Source organism: Ornithodoros turicata, chromosome 3 (genome assembly GCF_037126465.1).
Source record: "Ornithodoros turicata isolate Travis chromosome 3, ASM3712646v1, whole genome shotgun sequence".
Lineage (NCBI taxonomy): Eukaryota > Metazoa > Arthropoda > Arachnida > Ixodida > Argasidae > Ornithodoros > Ornithodoros turicata.
Genome location: NC_088203.1, coordinates 64,136,177 through 64,150,440, shown reverse-complemented (window position 1 = coordinate 64,150,440; position 14,264 = coordinate 64,136,177). Strand labels below are relative to the sequence as shown.

At 47.3% G+C, this 14,264-nt stretch overlaps 1 protein-coding gene across 6 annotated transcripts in view; it reads right to left on the bottom strand.

The window, feature by feature from the left end:
- Positions 1 to 14,264, bottom strand: part of LOC135388544 (transmembrane protein 135-like) — a 297,964-nt gene that overhangs the window by 24,350 nt on the left and 259,350 nt on the right. For all 6 annotated transcript variants that reach the window (XM_064618147.1, XM_064618145.1, XM_064618146.1 and 3 more), the window contains 2 exons: positions 11,595 to 11,735; positions 9,928 to 10,026 (listed from right to left, as the gene is read on the bottom strand). In XM_064618147.1, coding sequence (XP_064474217.1) covers positions 9,928 to 10,026; positions 11,595 to 11,735 — 240 coding nt within the window. The remainder of the gene's footprint in view (positions 1 to 9,927; positions 10,027 to 11,594; positions 11,736 to 14,264) is intronic.

The window sequence follows — 14,264 nt, the reverse complement described above, 5'->3', positions numbered from 1 at the left end:
TCGGCTACTTGCCGAAAGAGCGAACGAACGGTTACAATCCGTGACCCTGATAATTCAGAAGCTGGCTATGCAAGCAGCAAGATAAGAGAAGACACCTTAGCTCATTTTGCCTTTTCCGTCCGAGATAACATCGAGGACAAGGAACCAAACATCGCTGTTCGAATCTTGGGAGAGAAAACATCGCCCTTATCGACACGGGAGCTACGGTCTCCCTTATCGGCGATTGTGTTTAGGAGCACTGCGTATCACGGAATGTGGAATTGCAATCCACAAATGTCACTTTACGTCTTGCTTCAAATGACGTGATTCCAGCACAAACTGCAGTTGTGCTCTGGCTTCGCTTTGATGGGAGACGACGAAAGCAGCGCTTCGTGCACCTTCCTGGCCTGGCAGTGCCCGTTATCCTGGGCAGAAACTTCATCATCCGGCAGAAATTTGTGCTGGACCTGCCCAATGGAGGATACGTTTACCACGGATCGTCAGGATTTTTTCCTTTCGCCGTGCCACAGGACAGGAATTCAGCTAAGCAAGCTGCAGCGACGTCTGTCGAACCGTCCCCGCTCCCGACTGTCTTGGGGTCATTCCATGGTCCCGAGGAGGAGCGCCGTCAGCTTGAATAAGTACTGCGGCAGTTTGACGGTGCCTTCACGGAGAAACCCGGTAAGTCGTCTGTGTTACAGCATAGCATAGACATGGGTAACGCTATGCCCTGGCGTTGTAATCCGAGACCATTGAGTGTACATTAGCGTGCTTTGTTAGACGCTGCTCTTGATGAAATGCTCCAGACAGGTGCATTTCAAAGATCCCAGAGCCATTGGGCATTTCCTACTGTCCTGGCTCCGAAACGTGATGGCACGACTAGGTTATGCGTCGACTACCGTCGACTTAACGCAGTAACTGTAAGGGACTCTTACCCCTTTCCGTCCATCGAGTCTATTACGTATTCCCTGGGCAACGCTACAGTGTTTTTAACGCTTGATTGTAGTAGAGGGTTCTTACAAATCCAAGTTGCCCCGAAGGATGTCCCGAAAACAGCCTTTACCTGTCATAGGGGTTTGTTTGAGTTTGTACGGATGCCTTTTGGTCTGTCTAACTCTCCCGCCAGTTTCCAACGGCTAATGGATACCGTATTGGGAGATGCCAAGTATAACTTCGCGATGGCGTACATGGATGATGTAGTGTTTTCCAGAAACTTTCAGGAACACTTGGAACACCTGTCAATCGTCCTTGCAAGGATGAAGCAGGCGGGGCTAACCATCAACCCCCGCAAGGTGCAGCTGGCATCGCCTAGAATCAGCCTTCTCCGCTTCGTGGTGTACGCAGTGTACGTGGTGAACCATCAGTTCTAGGGATGACAAGCTAAAGGCGATCATGGAGCATCCGGTTCCCGGTAACGTAAAGGCCTTGCAGCGTTTCTTGGGTATGGTTGGTTTCTACAGACAATTCCTTCCTAATTGTGCTGAGTTAGCGCAGCCGCTTAACCAGTTGTTGCGCAACGATACACCCTGGCAGTGGGGAGAAGAGCAGGAACGAACCTTCCGAGCTCTTTCTCACTCAATCGCTAATACGGCCAGGCTATATTTGCCTAACCTGAACAAACCGTTTGTTGTGCAAACAGATGCTAGCGATTCTGGTGTTGGTGCAGTTCTCTTGCAGGAGCACGACGCTATTCTCTGTCCAGTGGCTTTTGCAATTCGCACGCTGAATCCGGCAGAACGGAATTACTCCGTCACGGAAAAGGTATGCTTGGCGATCATCTTCGCTCTCAGGAAGTTTGATCTCTACCTGGACGGCACCACTTTCACCGTCCAGACTGACCACCAGTTACTTTCTTGGCTGCAGCGGTTCCACAACCCATCTGGACGTCTTGCCAGATGGGCCCTGACGCTACAAGCTACTCCTTCGGCGTAGAGTACAGGCGGGGCTCGACAAACGTGGTAGCAGACGCGCTTTCCCGTGCGCCTCTACCGGAGTGGGAAGAGGAAGGCACCGAGGCGCCTTCTCAACTCCTGGCAGCAGCACAAGTGGCACGAGACCTATCTTCGTCTTGGGGCACGGTCGTGAGCAGGCAGCAGCTCCTTAACGCTCAGAGAGCCGACGGCCTTTGTCAGCGGGTGTCTCAATGGTTAGCTGAGCGGGACTCGGCAGGCACCGGAACGACTGACGGACGGCACGACTGACGGACGGCACGACTCCTATCTGCTGGGCGAGTATGACATCCTGTTCAGATACATACCCCAGGCGGATGCCGGAGACGGCTCATCCCCATTCAGAGTCGTGTTGCCACTGAAGTTGCGTAAGTCTTTCATACGTTACTTTCACGATTCGGCCTTGGCAGGTCACAGCAGTGGCAGGAAAACTTATGAAAAGTTATGTCGTGTTGCGACATGGCCAGGAACGAGGCAGAACGTAGCTAAGTGTGTTCGCACTTGTCCCGTATGCCAGAGAGCAAAACCTCGTGGTGGTTTACCCCCTGAGCCCTTACAGCCTGTTCAGAGCAATAGGCCCTGGTAAATAGTTGCTTTGATGTGATGGGACCTGTTGCCCGTAGTCCTAGAGGTAACCAGTATTTGTTTGTGGTTACTGATCATTTCACAAAATGGGTTAAGCTGTTTCCTCTCAGGACGCTGACTTCCCAGAGAGTGTGGGATAGGCTACTCGACAGCTTTTGCCGGTTCGGGTTTCCTGCTCAGCTCATCACGGATAATGCTACCTACTTTACAAGTAAGGTATTCTCAGATTCTTGCGCTATCTTAGGCATTCAGCGCAAGAAGACTTCCCCGTATCACCCTCAGGCTAACATTACCGAACGTGTTAATCGGAACCTGAAAATGATGTTGGTTGCTTTTACTAGTCAGCACCACCGTGATTGGGATCTTCGCCTGGCTGAACTGGCGCTCGCTACACGGACAACAGTAAACAGATCTACAGGCTTCACCCCGGCGTTCCTGAACTTGGGACGAGAGGCACCTTTTCCAGTGGAGAATGCTCTACGCCTCCGGGACGGCAGTACCCAGCCCTCTTATTCAAAGTTTGCTGAGGACCTCCGGAGTCGACTGGACGTCGCACGGTTGGACCAGGCTCGTCAGTACAACCGAGGACGACGGAATCTCACCTACAGCGTCGGTGACCTCGTCCTTCGATGGACTCACCCGCTAAGTGATGCCGCACGCGGCTTTGCAGCTTCACTCGCAGATAGGTGGGATGGTCCCTTCGAGGTAAGTGCGTGCTCCTCCGGCCTCACTTACATGCTTCGTCGCTGTGACACGGCAGAAGAAACTGGGCCAGTACATATCTCGGGCCTGGAATCTTATCACCTCCGACACCCCGAGGGCGAAGAAGCAGATGTTCAGCTTCCTCCTCAAGACCTGGACCAGGATCCCGTTTCCGGACCTTCCAGTCGCTACAGCTTGCGTCCCCGCGGGCGGCGCACGTAGCAGTCACTATCTCAGTCATTATTACTTAGTGCTCGGAGTTCACTGTAGTACTTTTCTATGTGGTATTCTCGTTGTCACGGTCTCCCACTCCAGTTTCACCAGAACCTTACGACCCTGACGAGCAGGAGCATCCTCCGGACTGTTTTTGCTTTCTTTATGCATCTCTCAACGAGCAAAGCGACCCAGGACCGGAGCGCCCGCTTCCTCCCGATCCCTTCCTTCCTCTTCGGGGTCATCTGGTCGACCGGCTACTCACTCGGTGGCCACTTGGACTGTCGTATCCGATGGGAAACCAGTTGCCTGGGCTTCGAGATCAAAATGGTCTTCCCGGCCATGACCACTTCGTGGGATGGATCCCGAGCTCGTGCCGCTTCCCTTCCGGAGGCTCACCTTGGATAGTCGTCTCCCCGCAGACCCCCCTGCCCCTCTCTGAAGAGGAACGGAGACTCCTATGCCCACTCTGTTCCGTCCCTGAAATAAGCCGCTCAGCACACCGGCGGGGCCAACGTCATCAGGTGAAAGCAGAAGCTGCCAAGGCAGCTCGATCAACAAGCACTGATGTCGAGCCAGCGTTGAGCGTGCTCCGCCGCCACCGACCCGATCTTCCCAAGGAACCCCGACAAGCTCCTCCAGCTTCGACGCTCGGCGATGTGATTTTGGATATGATGGATTTTTGAGTGTCTTTTGAACGTTCTTCTGAGAACTCTTTGGAGGTGGGGGAATGTGGGAACTGATAAGATACCAGTTCGTGCTCTCGAAGAAGTAGCGTCGGTGGATCACATGATAGTGAAGGGGGCGTTGTTGGAGCATTTAAAAGCGCGAGCGCGGTTTGAGGAAATGATTCTTGGCCGGGAGTGTCGGGAGACGGAGCAGTCGCAGGTGTGAGTCAAATAAACCCTTGTTGTTGCTGATTGCATTTTGTCGTTGCTGTGTTTTCCTGGCGGGTGCGGCGGAAGGGTTGACGCCCCGAGGTTGTGGAGAAACCGGGTTTCCACAACCCTCACAGAAGACTTTTGAGAGAGACACTTTGCATAACCTCTTGTGGGAACTGTGTCAGCAACCCATCCGTAATCCTCAGTCCGGCCTTGAACAGACTGCTCACCACGATGCTTTAAACATGTGAAGACATTGCCTGTGAACTATAGGGCAAATTCAAAGTCGTGGATAACTCGTGCACTGTTTGAGCAGTGGTTACGGTGCAACGATTGACAATTGCCCCTGGGCATGGTGACGTCTCTGGACTCTCCGCCATCCGACTTGAATTTCTGCCGCCGAACACTACTACAAAGCTTCAGCCGATGGACCTAATTAGCAGTCTGAAGCGGCGATCGCTGCTCCAACGCATGCTTTTGTGCATGGAGACTGACAACGAGTATCAGGTCAACTTGCTAGGTGCGCTTCATCTTGTGGCACGTGCCTGAGACATGGTGACAGGAACCACCATTGCCAACAAATTTCGTCATGCAGGATTTGTTGAGCAGAGCATACCAGCACAGAATCCTGTTGAAGACAATGATGAACTGCAAGAGGACAGCGGCCTGTTTTCTGCACTTCGCAAAGCAGGTGTGTCTGTGGACACTGAATCGTACATCACTCTGGATGACGATGTTGACATCTTCAGGAAGGGCACTATGGATGCCATCATTGAAGAGGTGTTACACGTTGAACAACCCTCAGTGAAGTTGATGACAACAGCTATGAAGATTGTGATGCCGAAGTTGCACCGGTGACATGCGATGCAGCTGATCGTCCTCTGAATGTCCCTAATAGCACACATTGTTGCCATGATGTTGAAGCAACGTTGCAAATGTTGTCCAATGTGGAGCAACGTTTTACAACACTCATTAACATGATTATTGTAAGGTGCCAACGAGGAAGACGAGAGGGTGGGGTCACGAACAAGAAAGAAGATGTCACAGTTTGGAGTATTGGATTCCTTCGAGAAGGAACATTACAATTATAATATTACCAAAAGTGGGCCAACGTTACTATCTATTTTATGATGTTCCTGCAACGTGGCAGTGCAATGTTGCTCCAATGTTGCTGGGGAACAGTGTCTGAACGTTCCTCAGTGACCTCCGAACAACATTACTCATCCAAGCACCTGACCGTACCCTATAGTCCTATAGTAGTATACCTATAGTCATGCCATATTTTGCAAGGCAGTTGCTAAAATGTTATCTCAAATATTTCGCAAACGTTGTTAATGTCCCCTTGAAATTTTTTTGCCAGCAATGATGCTTCAGAATATTTCCGCAACATTGAGACGCCCCAGCCACATTCCTTCAACACAAATAAAACATGGAAGGAACGTTTGTGTTATGTTGCTGCAACATTGAGACAGCATCACAGTCATATTCCGTCAACGCAAATAAAATATGGAAGCAACATTTGTGTTATGCTGCTACAACACTGAGACAGCGTTACAGCTATATTTTTCCAACAAAAAATACAATATTAAGGCAACATTTGTCTTACGTTGCTGCAACATTGAGACAGGAATTTAGCCATATTTCTCCAGCACAAACACAATATTGAGGCAACATTTGTGTTATGTTTCTGCAACGTAGAGACAGCGTTACACCCATATTTCTCCAACACAAGTACAATGTGGAGGCAACATTTGTGTTGTATGTTTGCAGCATTTAGACAGCGTTACAGCGATGTTTCTTTGAAAAGAAATACAACATTTCAGGCAACATATTCGTAATGTGTCCAGGTTTTGTGAGGGGGTTTCGTACATTCTTCTCAGTTAATATCCCATGTAGCACAAGCCTGACTTAAAAACATGGTACATGACAGGAAGGGATGTCAGGAATGTTGTTGGGTATAGTTGACTCGTTATAGATACATGGGTTAATTGCAAGTATGCATCATCGTCACTGTTACAAATGTTTTACGCCCCACTGCACTTAATGCAAGTTCCCCAACAGTTTGTGGTTCAGTATATGCTCCACCCAGTGGGACGCCCAAGCGGTTTCCCCAGCAGAGTCTACTTCCATAGGTAGCTCTCCTGCTTGATGACAATACGGGTCTTCCCCAGTCAGGCGGGAGGGGCACGTTACTTAGGTAGTCACGCACTGAAAAATGTGTACATATGGTGCCGCAATGTTGTTGCAGTGTTGTGTACACGTTGCATGAGTGTTAAAAATGAATGTTGCAAATGAAGTTAAAGTCGTGGACATTAGCGACGTTTGGGCAACATCGCTGTATGACATTGATGACATACCATGTATGTTGCCATACCATTCGGTGCTACCTGGGGTGTGTTCAACAAATATGGATGTAACGCTTTACAGTGTTGTAGGAACGTTACATAACTGTTGCCTAAATGTTGTTTTGTGTTAAAGAAATATGGCTGTAACGCTGTCATAGTGTAGCGAAAACATTACCCAAATGGCGCCGCAATATTGTGTGTGCGTTGAAGAATATTGCTGTAACGGTGTCACAATGTTGTGGAAACACAACGGAAGTGTTGCCTGAATATTTTATTTGTGTTGGGGAAACATGGTTCTAGTGCTGTCACAATGTTGTAGAAATGTTTCCCAGCAACGTTGCTGCAACAGATTTTCAAGAGGACATTAGCCACGTTTCTGCAACGTTTGAGTAAAACATTACCACAGCGTTCCGGCAACAAATTGTGCTACTAGGGGTGCTGCTCCCAGTTTTTCAGGAGCGCGATCGAATCGAGGAATACCTGAGGCATATTGGACAGCTGTCGTCTTTTGTTACTGCACAGCATCTTGCCCGACAGAGGCAGCCAAAACTTACAGAATGGTTCAGTTACCCAACAAGTGGTGTGCAAAGTGGTGTGCACGTTTCCAACAAGTGGTATGCACATTTCAGTGTTTTCAGTGTTTTTGATGTTATGCCATTCAAATAAATCACTGGATTCATCACGTCTGTTAATGGAAGTCTCTTGATATTACTTCTTAGCAATTTAGACATTACAGGCATGATATGTTGAACACATCTCTGAAGCCGAACTTCTGATAAGCCGAACACATTTGCCAGGTCCCCTCGAGTTCGTCTTAAAGTTACAGTCGCATCCGGAAACGGGCCTATCAAATTAATACCATAATGTTCGGCATCGCTCGTTGGTCTACTTGACCAATTTTCATGAGTGGAAACTGCTTATATATTAAATAAACGAATTTTAAAGATCAGAGGCGCCTCCGCAGCCGCGGAAGCTCCAGCGGGACCGCCATCAACGTGACGTATTTATCTAAGCGAACCAGAGAGCTGCGCTGGCTGCGAGTAGTCGACCGTGTTGTTATTGTCCCGAAGTTCGTCGAGCCGAGGGACCGCGAGATGAAGCGAAAGTGGGAAGATGCAATTTCCTGTGCAAACCGTGACCTATGAGAAAAACTACGCGTCTGTTCTTCGCATTTTTCGGACGACGTCTACAGGTTCACTGACATTAAGCGAATGCGCGTAGGGATTCCAGTAAAAAGAAAGCGTTTGAGCTGATGCCGTGCCGACAATATTCACTGAACAAAGGCAACTACTCAGAATGCCATTGCCCGAGGTAAGTGACATTTGTTTCGCAGCCTCAACGCGCTAATGATTTGAAGATATGCTGCTACGACGACGCTTTCGCGGAATCCTTATGTGACAACTAGGATGTACGGCCCGTCGGAAAACAATAAAATATGCAGGGGCTCGGCAACACACCATGCGAGAAATATAGATAGCTGTTCCAACATGTGCACTCAGTAGTACTGCATGTCGTTATGCCTTTTTTTAAGGTTTGCGTGAAATGTAAAATGGTGTATGCGTATACACTTGGAACACACCCACAGGCTCAAATCGGTGCAGAATAAGTTTCATAATTTCAGCTGAGGACATTTGATCTTAATTATCGAATAAAATCAGTTGATCAGATTAGAGGGAACTTTTCCCCCCCAAAAAAGAAGTGCTTCAAATTCAGTGGGGTTCCATATATGGCACAGAGCACAAATAGTACCTTATTAGCATGAAATAATATTTCTTGTTCAGAGCAATATTGGATCATCCCTGCCTTAACTTTGTTTTGGTTCCTTGTTAGCGCCGCGAAGCAACTGTGGCTACGAGCGGCGTACAGATGTGTACAGATGGAGAGAGGACAGTAGGAAGGAGTGAGGGACAGGGAGGTTAGTATGCGTCCTGGGCCGACTTCAGGGGGAACTGTGCCGAAATTCGTCTGGAAAATCTTCGGAAAACCCAGGGAAAACCTCACACAGCGCAGCCGGTCCTTCCTTAACTAAAAGAATAGACTGCATAAGGCAACATCTGCACCGTAGAATGTGACTCATCCAAATAGTATTAGTGTCATTGTATCATGAATTAATGCAACATTACAATACAGTTACACTTTTCAGAAACCCAAAACTGTTCACAACCTTGCCTTGCAGGTACTCAGACCCACTTACTGATGCCAAGTAGGGCAAGCCTCCCACCTTCTAGCACCCTCCCTCTAACATGGTCTCAGTCGTTCTTGGTGTGCATAGAGACGACCACAGCTGAAAGTGTGTAACTGGTGTCCTTTGGCGATATCAGCTGTTCCATACCAGCACCTCGAGATCCTGATATAACAGGTGCGTCAACGTGGTATGGTGAAGCATATGTTGTAGAAGCATAATTATTTTGCAATACTGCTGCTGATGTTCGAAGGGAATTGCCTCAAGACCAGAGCCGCTGATATTTCGAACAGAGACTGTTCTTCTTCTGGGCAACGACCTCATCATTGGCATGGTATTTAAAGGGTTAGGTAACCCTTTTAAATACCATGCCAATAATGAGGACGGTGCCTAGAAGAAGAGTCTCTGTCCGAGATATCGGCGGCTCTCGTCTTGAGGCAATTCCCTTCATACTTCCTTATACTGGTTCGCTGGATTTCTACCTGTCTACGTACTGCTGATGTTGAGCTACATGACACAGCGATGCGAGGTGTATAGCATGATAAAGGCAAATTAATCTACCTTGGTGCAGCCCGACTGACCTTCAGGAGATCCCAACTTTATCATGTGCTGTCAGACTAGCGCTCTCGCAGCGCACTTTCTGATCAGCGTAATATACTCAGTTATACATTCGCAGCACGCGATCATGTGACCTCTAGCCCCCTCCAAACAGCTGATGTGTGGCCATGAAGTGCAAGAACTACATTTAAAACAACATAGGTACTGGAAGCTGTCAGCTGTCACACGGGCACACAATGATCCTCGGATCGGTCACTTTGAATTACAATTGACCGGGATGGTTCTCGACTCAATGGATGTCCGTGAAACGGCCTTGAAGCAGTGAAGGATCCGCGCAAATGCCTCTAGCCGCCTCGTGACCCGCGAACACGCAAGCGCTAAAAACGCGTAAACCAGTGCTATCAAAAGTGATGAATCGTCCCAAAAACAGGGGTGGCCGGGGTATTACTCTGCAAAAACAGCACGACACCGGTGATGTTCTGTTTCTAGACCCACAAGTCATGCAAAAGAAGATAGTCAATTACGATACTTACAGCATAGAATATGACTGAGCAGGAGAGTGAGTAGAGCCACACCGACGCTCCTGGTACTGTCGGAAAGCCTTTCTTCTCTATGCCCAATAAATAAGTATGCTATATAAAATAAATTGGTACAAAACATGTAAATATCAACCACAGTAATAAGTAGACCACTTTTAGCAGCATATAGTCATATGGGAACTATAACATTAGACGTCACCTGCAACATTCCTACACTCTAAGAACAAAAGGTAGAATTTTCTACCCATCCCGGTTGGGCTGTATTGCAACCACGTTTCTACTCAAACCAGTTTTAACTTTTGGGTATAAATGGAGAGTAGAAACAAACTACAGAGTAGAAACTGCCGTTCTACCAGGTTGGTTAGGAAATTCTACCCCTTTTTCTTAGAGCTAACGTGAGAGTGTCGAGCAAGGGAAAGGGACGCCGCCGCTTATACCCGCGGAGGACAAGGCGCGCCAGGATTGGCCCGAAATGGTAGAAGCACTGTCGTTCTACCATCTTGGGTAGGAAATTCTACTTTTTTTCTTAGAGTGTAGAAACCAAAGCGAGGAATATGTTGGGTCGCAACTTACATGGAGAGAAAATCGTTATGAAGCAATGTGTTTTACGTCAAAGCACAATATACATAACACAATACAATAGCGCATAACACACGTCCCAATATTTCGGACTCGGCCAATCATGTCAGACGATTGAAATATGGCAGTCGTCGAAAAAGTCAGACAGCGTCAGAATTTGAACCACGCACCTCACCATTGCCGGTCGAGTGCGTTAACCACTTACGCTACGCTGGCATCTGCTTTCCCCCAGGGGACCTCATTCAACTAACGGGACACGTAGTAACATCAATATTGTATGGCGGGGCGGTGCTATGATTGTTCCGAGTGTGGGAGCTCACTGTCTTCTCGCTCCTCATGCACCCACGTGCTATTTCTACACCTAAGCGATCATAGACATAACGACGCGCCCAATATATCAGAGTAGATAGAAATGTAGTTAAACAACTACATCCTAGTAGTTGCAGAGTTGTTTTAACTAGTGCGGCTGTAATGAAGTGACACTAGTAGTTAAACTACAATTTGACAAGGAGTTAGTAGTTATAGTTAAACTACTAAAAACTAGTTACAGCACATCTCTGGTAATGGCACACACGCTCAACTGAACTTGTCACATTCTATATGTTAGACACCTACTAAACACTTACAAAACGGTGTCTCCCGCTGCGCGAAAAGTTAATAGATTATAAACACGATGCAGTACACGATGCAAGCACGATGCAGGGGTAATCGTTTATTCCGGAAAGGTCAGCCTGACCGCGTAGGTCGGCGGTCCGTGGCGGATATTCTATGCATAACACACGTAAGAGTTATCGTTAAGTGGGATTATAGTTATCACTGTTTTTCTCACATCTCCTTACGTTTATGGTAGGATGGATTGCTCAAGGACTTCATTTACTGCGAACCTCGGCAGGTGAAATTCTTGAGTTTATTTCGTGTTGGTAGGTGAACGTCTAACATTGTAGTAACAGTTCGGGTAATCGCCCGATTTCCTTCCAAATTTATTGTATGATTTTGGCATACATTATCACTACTATCTAAAGTTTTTATATGCGTGGGAAACAGCTCGTGGAAATGGTTCTGTGTTATACTGCAAACCATACCTCTACAAGTTTCCACAGGAGGTATAGGGCCATACTTGGACTGGGATAGAAGAACATTGAGGATCCAGCTACCAGGCCAGCTGGAAGTGCGTGCCAGTCTTGGTTGCTTCCAGTTATCCAACGAAGCAGACAACTGGAACCCTACAGAACCCAAGGCACAACTAAAGTTGTAAATGTAGCATCATTGCAATAAAAGCGAAACATTTCTTATAAACGTTATGCAAACCAATGGAAAATGTCAGTGGAAAATAATGTGTCACACATTTCCGGTATTGAATACAAAAGAGAAACACATCAGCTATTATTGTGGGATATGTGAACAGAGAAGGAGAAAAGCGAGGCAGTTCCATGTAGTTTTTCCTAGACGCATCCACTCTAAATCCGGCACCCGATATGTAGCGTGAAAGAGGATTCGCACCTGGCGCAAGCGGTACACAAGTGGTACAGAACTCAACCAGCCGGTACAGTTGTCGACCACCGCGAAATTCAAGCGGTACTAAGGGCTGCGACACCCATCCGTACCGGCTACGTACCTTTTAAGCGCGGTGTACCCGCTGTATCTGATGTGTACTGCGCCTTCTCACGATCTCCATGCGCTGCAAAAGCATTTCGCGTGATTCCGAATACCAATCTATAAATTCCCTTTTGCAGCAGTGCCGTAATGGCTCTGCACTGTCATTCTATCAAAAATGTGCAATAACTGGAACGCGTGACCGTGAGGGATCGCACGTTCGGGAAGAATGCGTTTCTTCCAACCGCTGGCAAATCAGTTTGTTTTGAAGAGTCGCTGGGCGAAGACGAGCCTGCTCTGTCTTTGAAGAAACTCGCTCGCCGCTTTCAAGGTGGGGGTCGTTTGAGGTGCGTATTATATATATGAAGTAATTATTCGTCCGTACGACGCATTTTCGTTTATCTTCGCTCTGATTCCCAGTTGTTCTGATCACCGGCATGCTGGACACGACGCTCACCAAGGTAGAAATTTGGGGTAGTTGGTACATAGCCATGAGTAAAAACTTGCAGCCAAAGAGAGGACGGGACACAACGTGGAAGACCTGTGAATATCCCGTACCTGCATACCATATCGCATAACCTTAAACATGTAGCAAGCAGGTATTGCGTTCCGGTCGTCCTTTCTGCACCTGTTAGCTTAGGTCTTTGTGCAAAAAAATCAATAACCCCTCTAAGGCTGGTTGTAAAATCAAACATAGACAGAACTTGGTCCCATGTATGCAGCATGTTGTATACAAAATTCCCCTCACATGCGGAAGAACATACGTTGGTCAAAGTGGACGTTGTGTTAGTACTCGGCTTCTAGAACACAGATGCAAGGTCGATGCCTCCACCCCTTCCGGGCACCTTGCGGTGGACCTTGCGGTCGGAGATTCGGCAGAATAAGGCAATACTGCGTAGCTGTGCTAACTTACAAAAAAAGTCCCCAGTCCAGACAAACTAGGAATCCAGAACACTGGTGTGTTCCGCGCCCAAGAACGAACTACGGTTTACAGACGTTACATTATCAATTGCCTAGCGTACTAAATAAATATAGTTTTACTGAGGAACGTTTACGTCATATCTGCAAATGCGCTATGTTTCAGATGTTCTTGTTAAAAGAACAAAAACAAGACAAACGTAGCCCTCGGAGACACGTAGGGCTGAGTGCATATATCATGGTTGATTGTCTGTACATATGTTTCTGTATAAGTGCTATGTATAGTTCAATGTTCATCTATTTATTTGTACATTTGTTGTGTTAACTTATGTGACTGATATTTGTTTGATCACATGCAAGCTGTTGTTTTTGCTGCCAGAGTATATTGAAAGGCGAGGCTAGTCAATTTTCCTCGTCATTCATGTATATGTAATAATAGCCATTTCACTAAATAAACTCAAACTAAAAAAACTCAAACGTCGAAACGTGTAAACGTTTTCTTAAGAAACGCGTTTTATAACACGTATCAAGAAAGGAACATCAAAGACATTAACATTAAGGACATTAAAGACATTAAAGAAACAATGCCACGCGCAACTAGCTACGATCCAAGGCCACATAAACAATATCAGTCTCACCGACGCGGAGGCAAGCACTCTCGAACTACACATTCAACAACTCAACCGCGAACTAGCCAACAAGGAACACTCAAAACTCGGACAACCTAATTCCAACAACTACACAAATACCGCACTCACAAACAGAACACACGCAGAAGCCGAACAAATAACATCCAGCACCACAACCACAACTTTCCGCAACACCGCTGAGCCACCCCATGAAAACGCTGACACTAGCACCGTAATAGATATATCACGCTCACTATCCAGCGGCGAACTACAAGTCCCCTCTAGGGGACTAACATTCTGCCCTACACTCAATTCTGTTAACGAATACGAAATCCACAAAGACATATCAGATTTTGCGAGACGACTACGCCTTACAGAATTCTTCGCTGACACAACACAAGAAAACAACAACGACCTCCGACTACCATCAACCTGGACACCAAATCACGGCCGAGAACCCGCACTAGACCTGTACATTGAACAAGTAAGCAACGACATCCTTCGCAGAGTTTCCCAAAGCTCGCGTGGTCATAACCTCACTAAAACACAGCGTGACATCATCAAAGCGCTAGCTGACAGAGATGATATCATTATCAAGCCCGCAGATAAAGG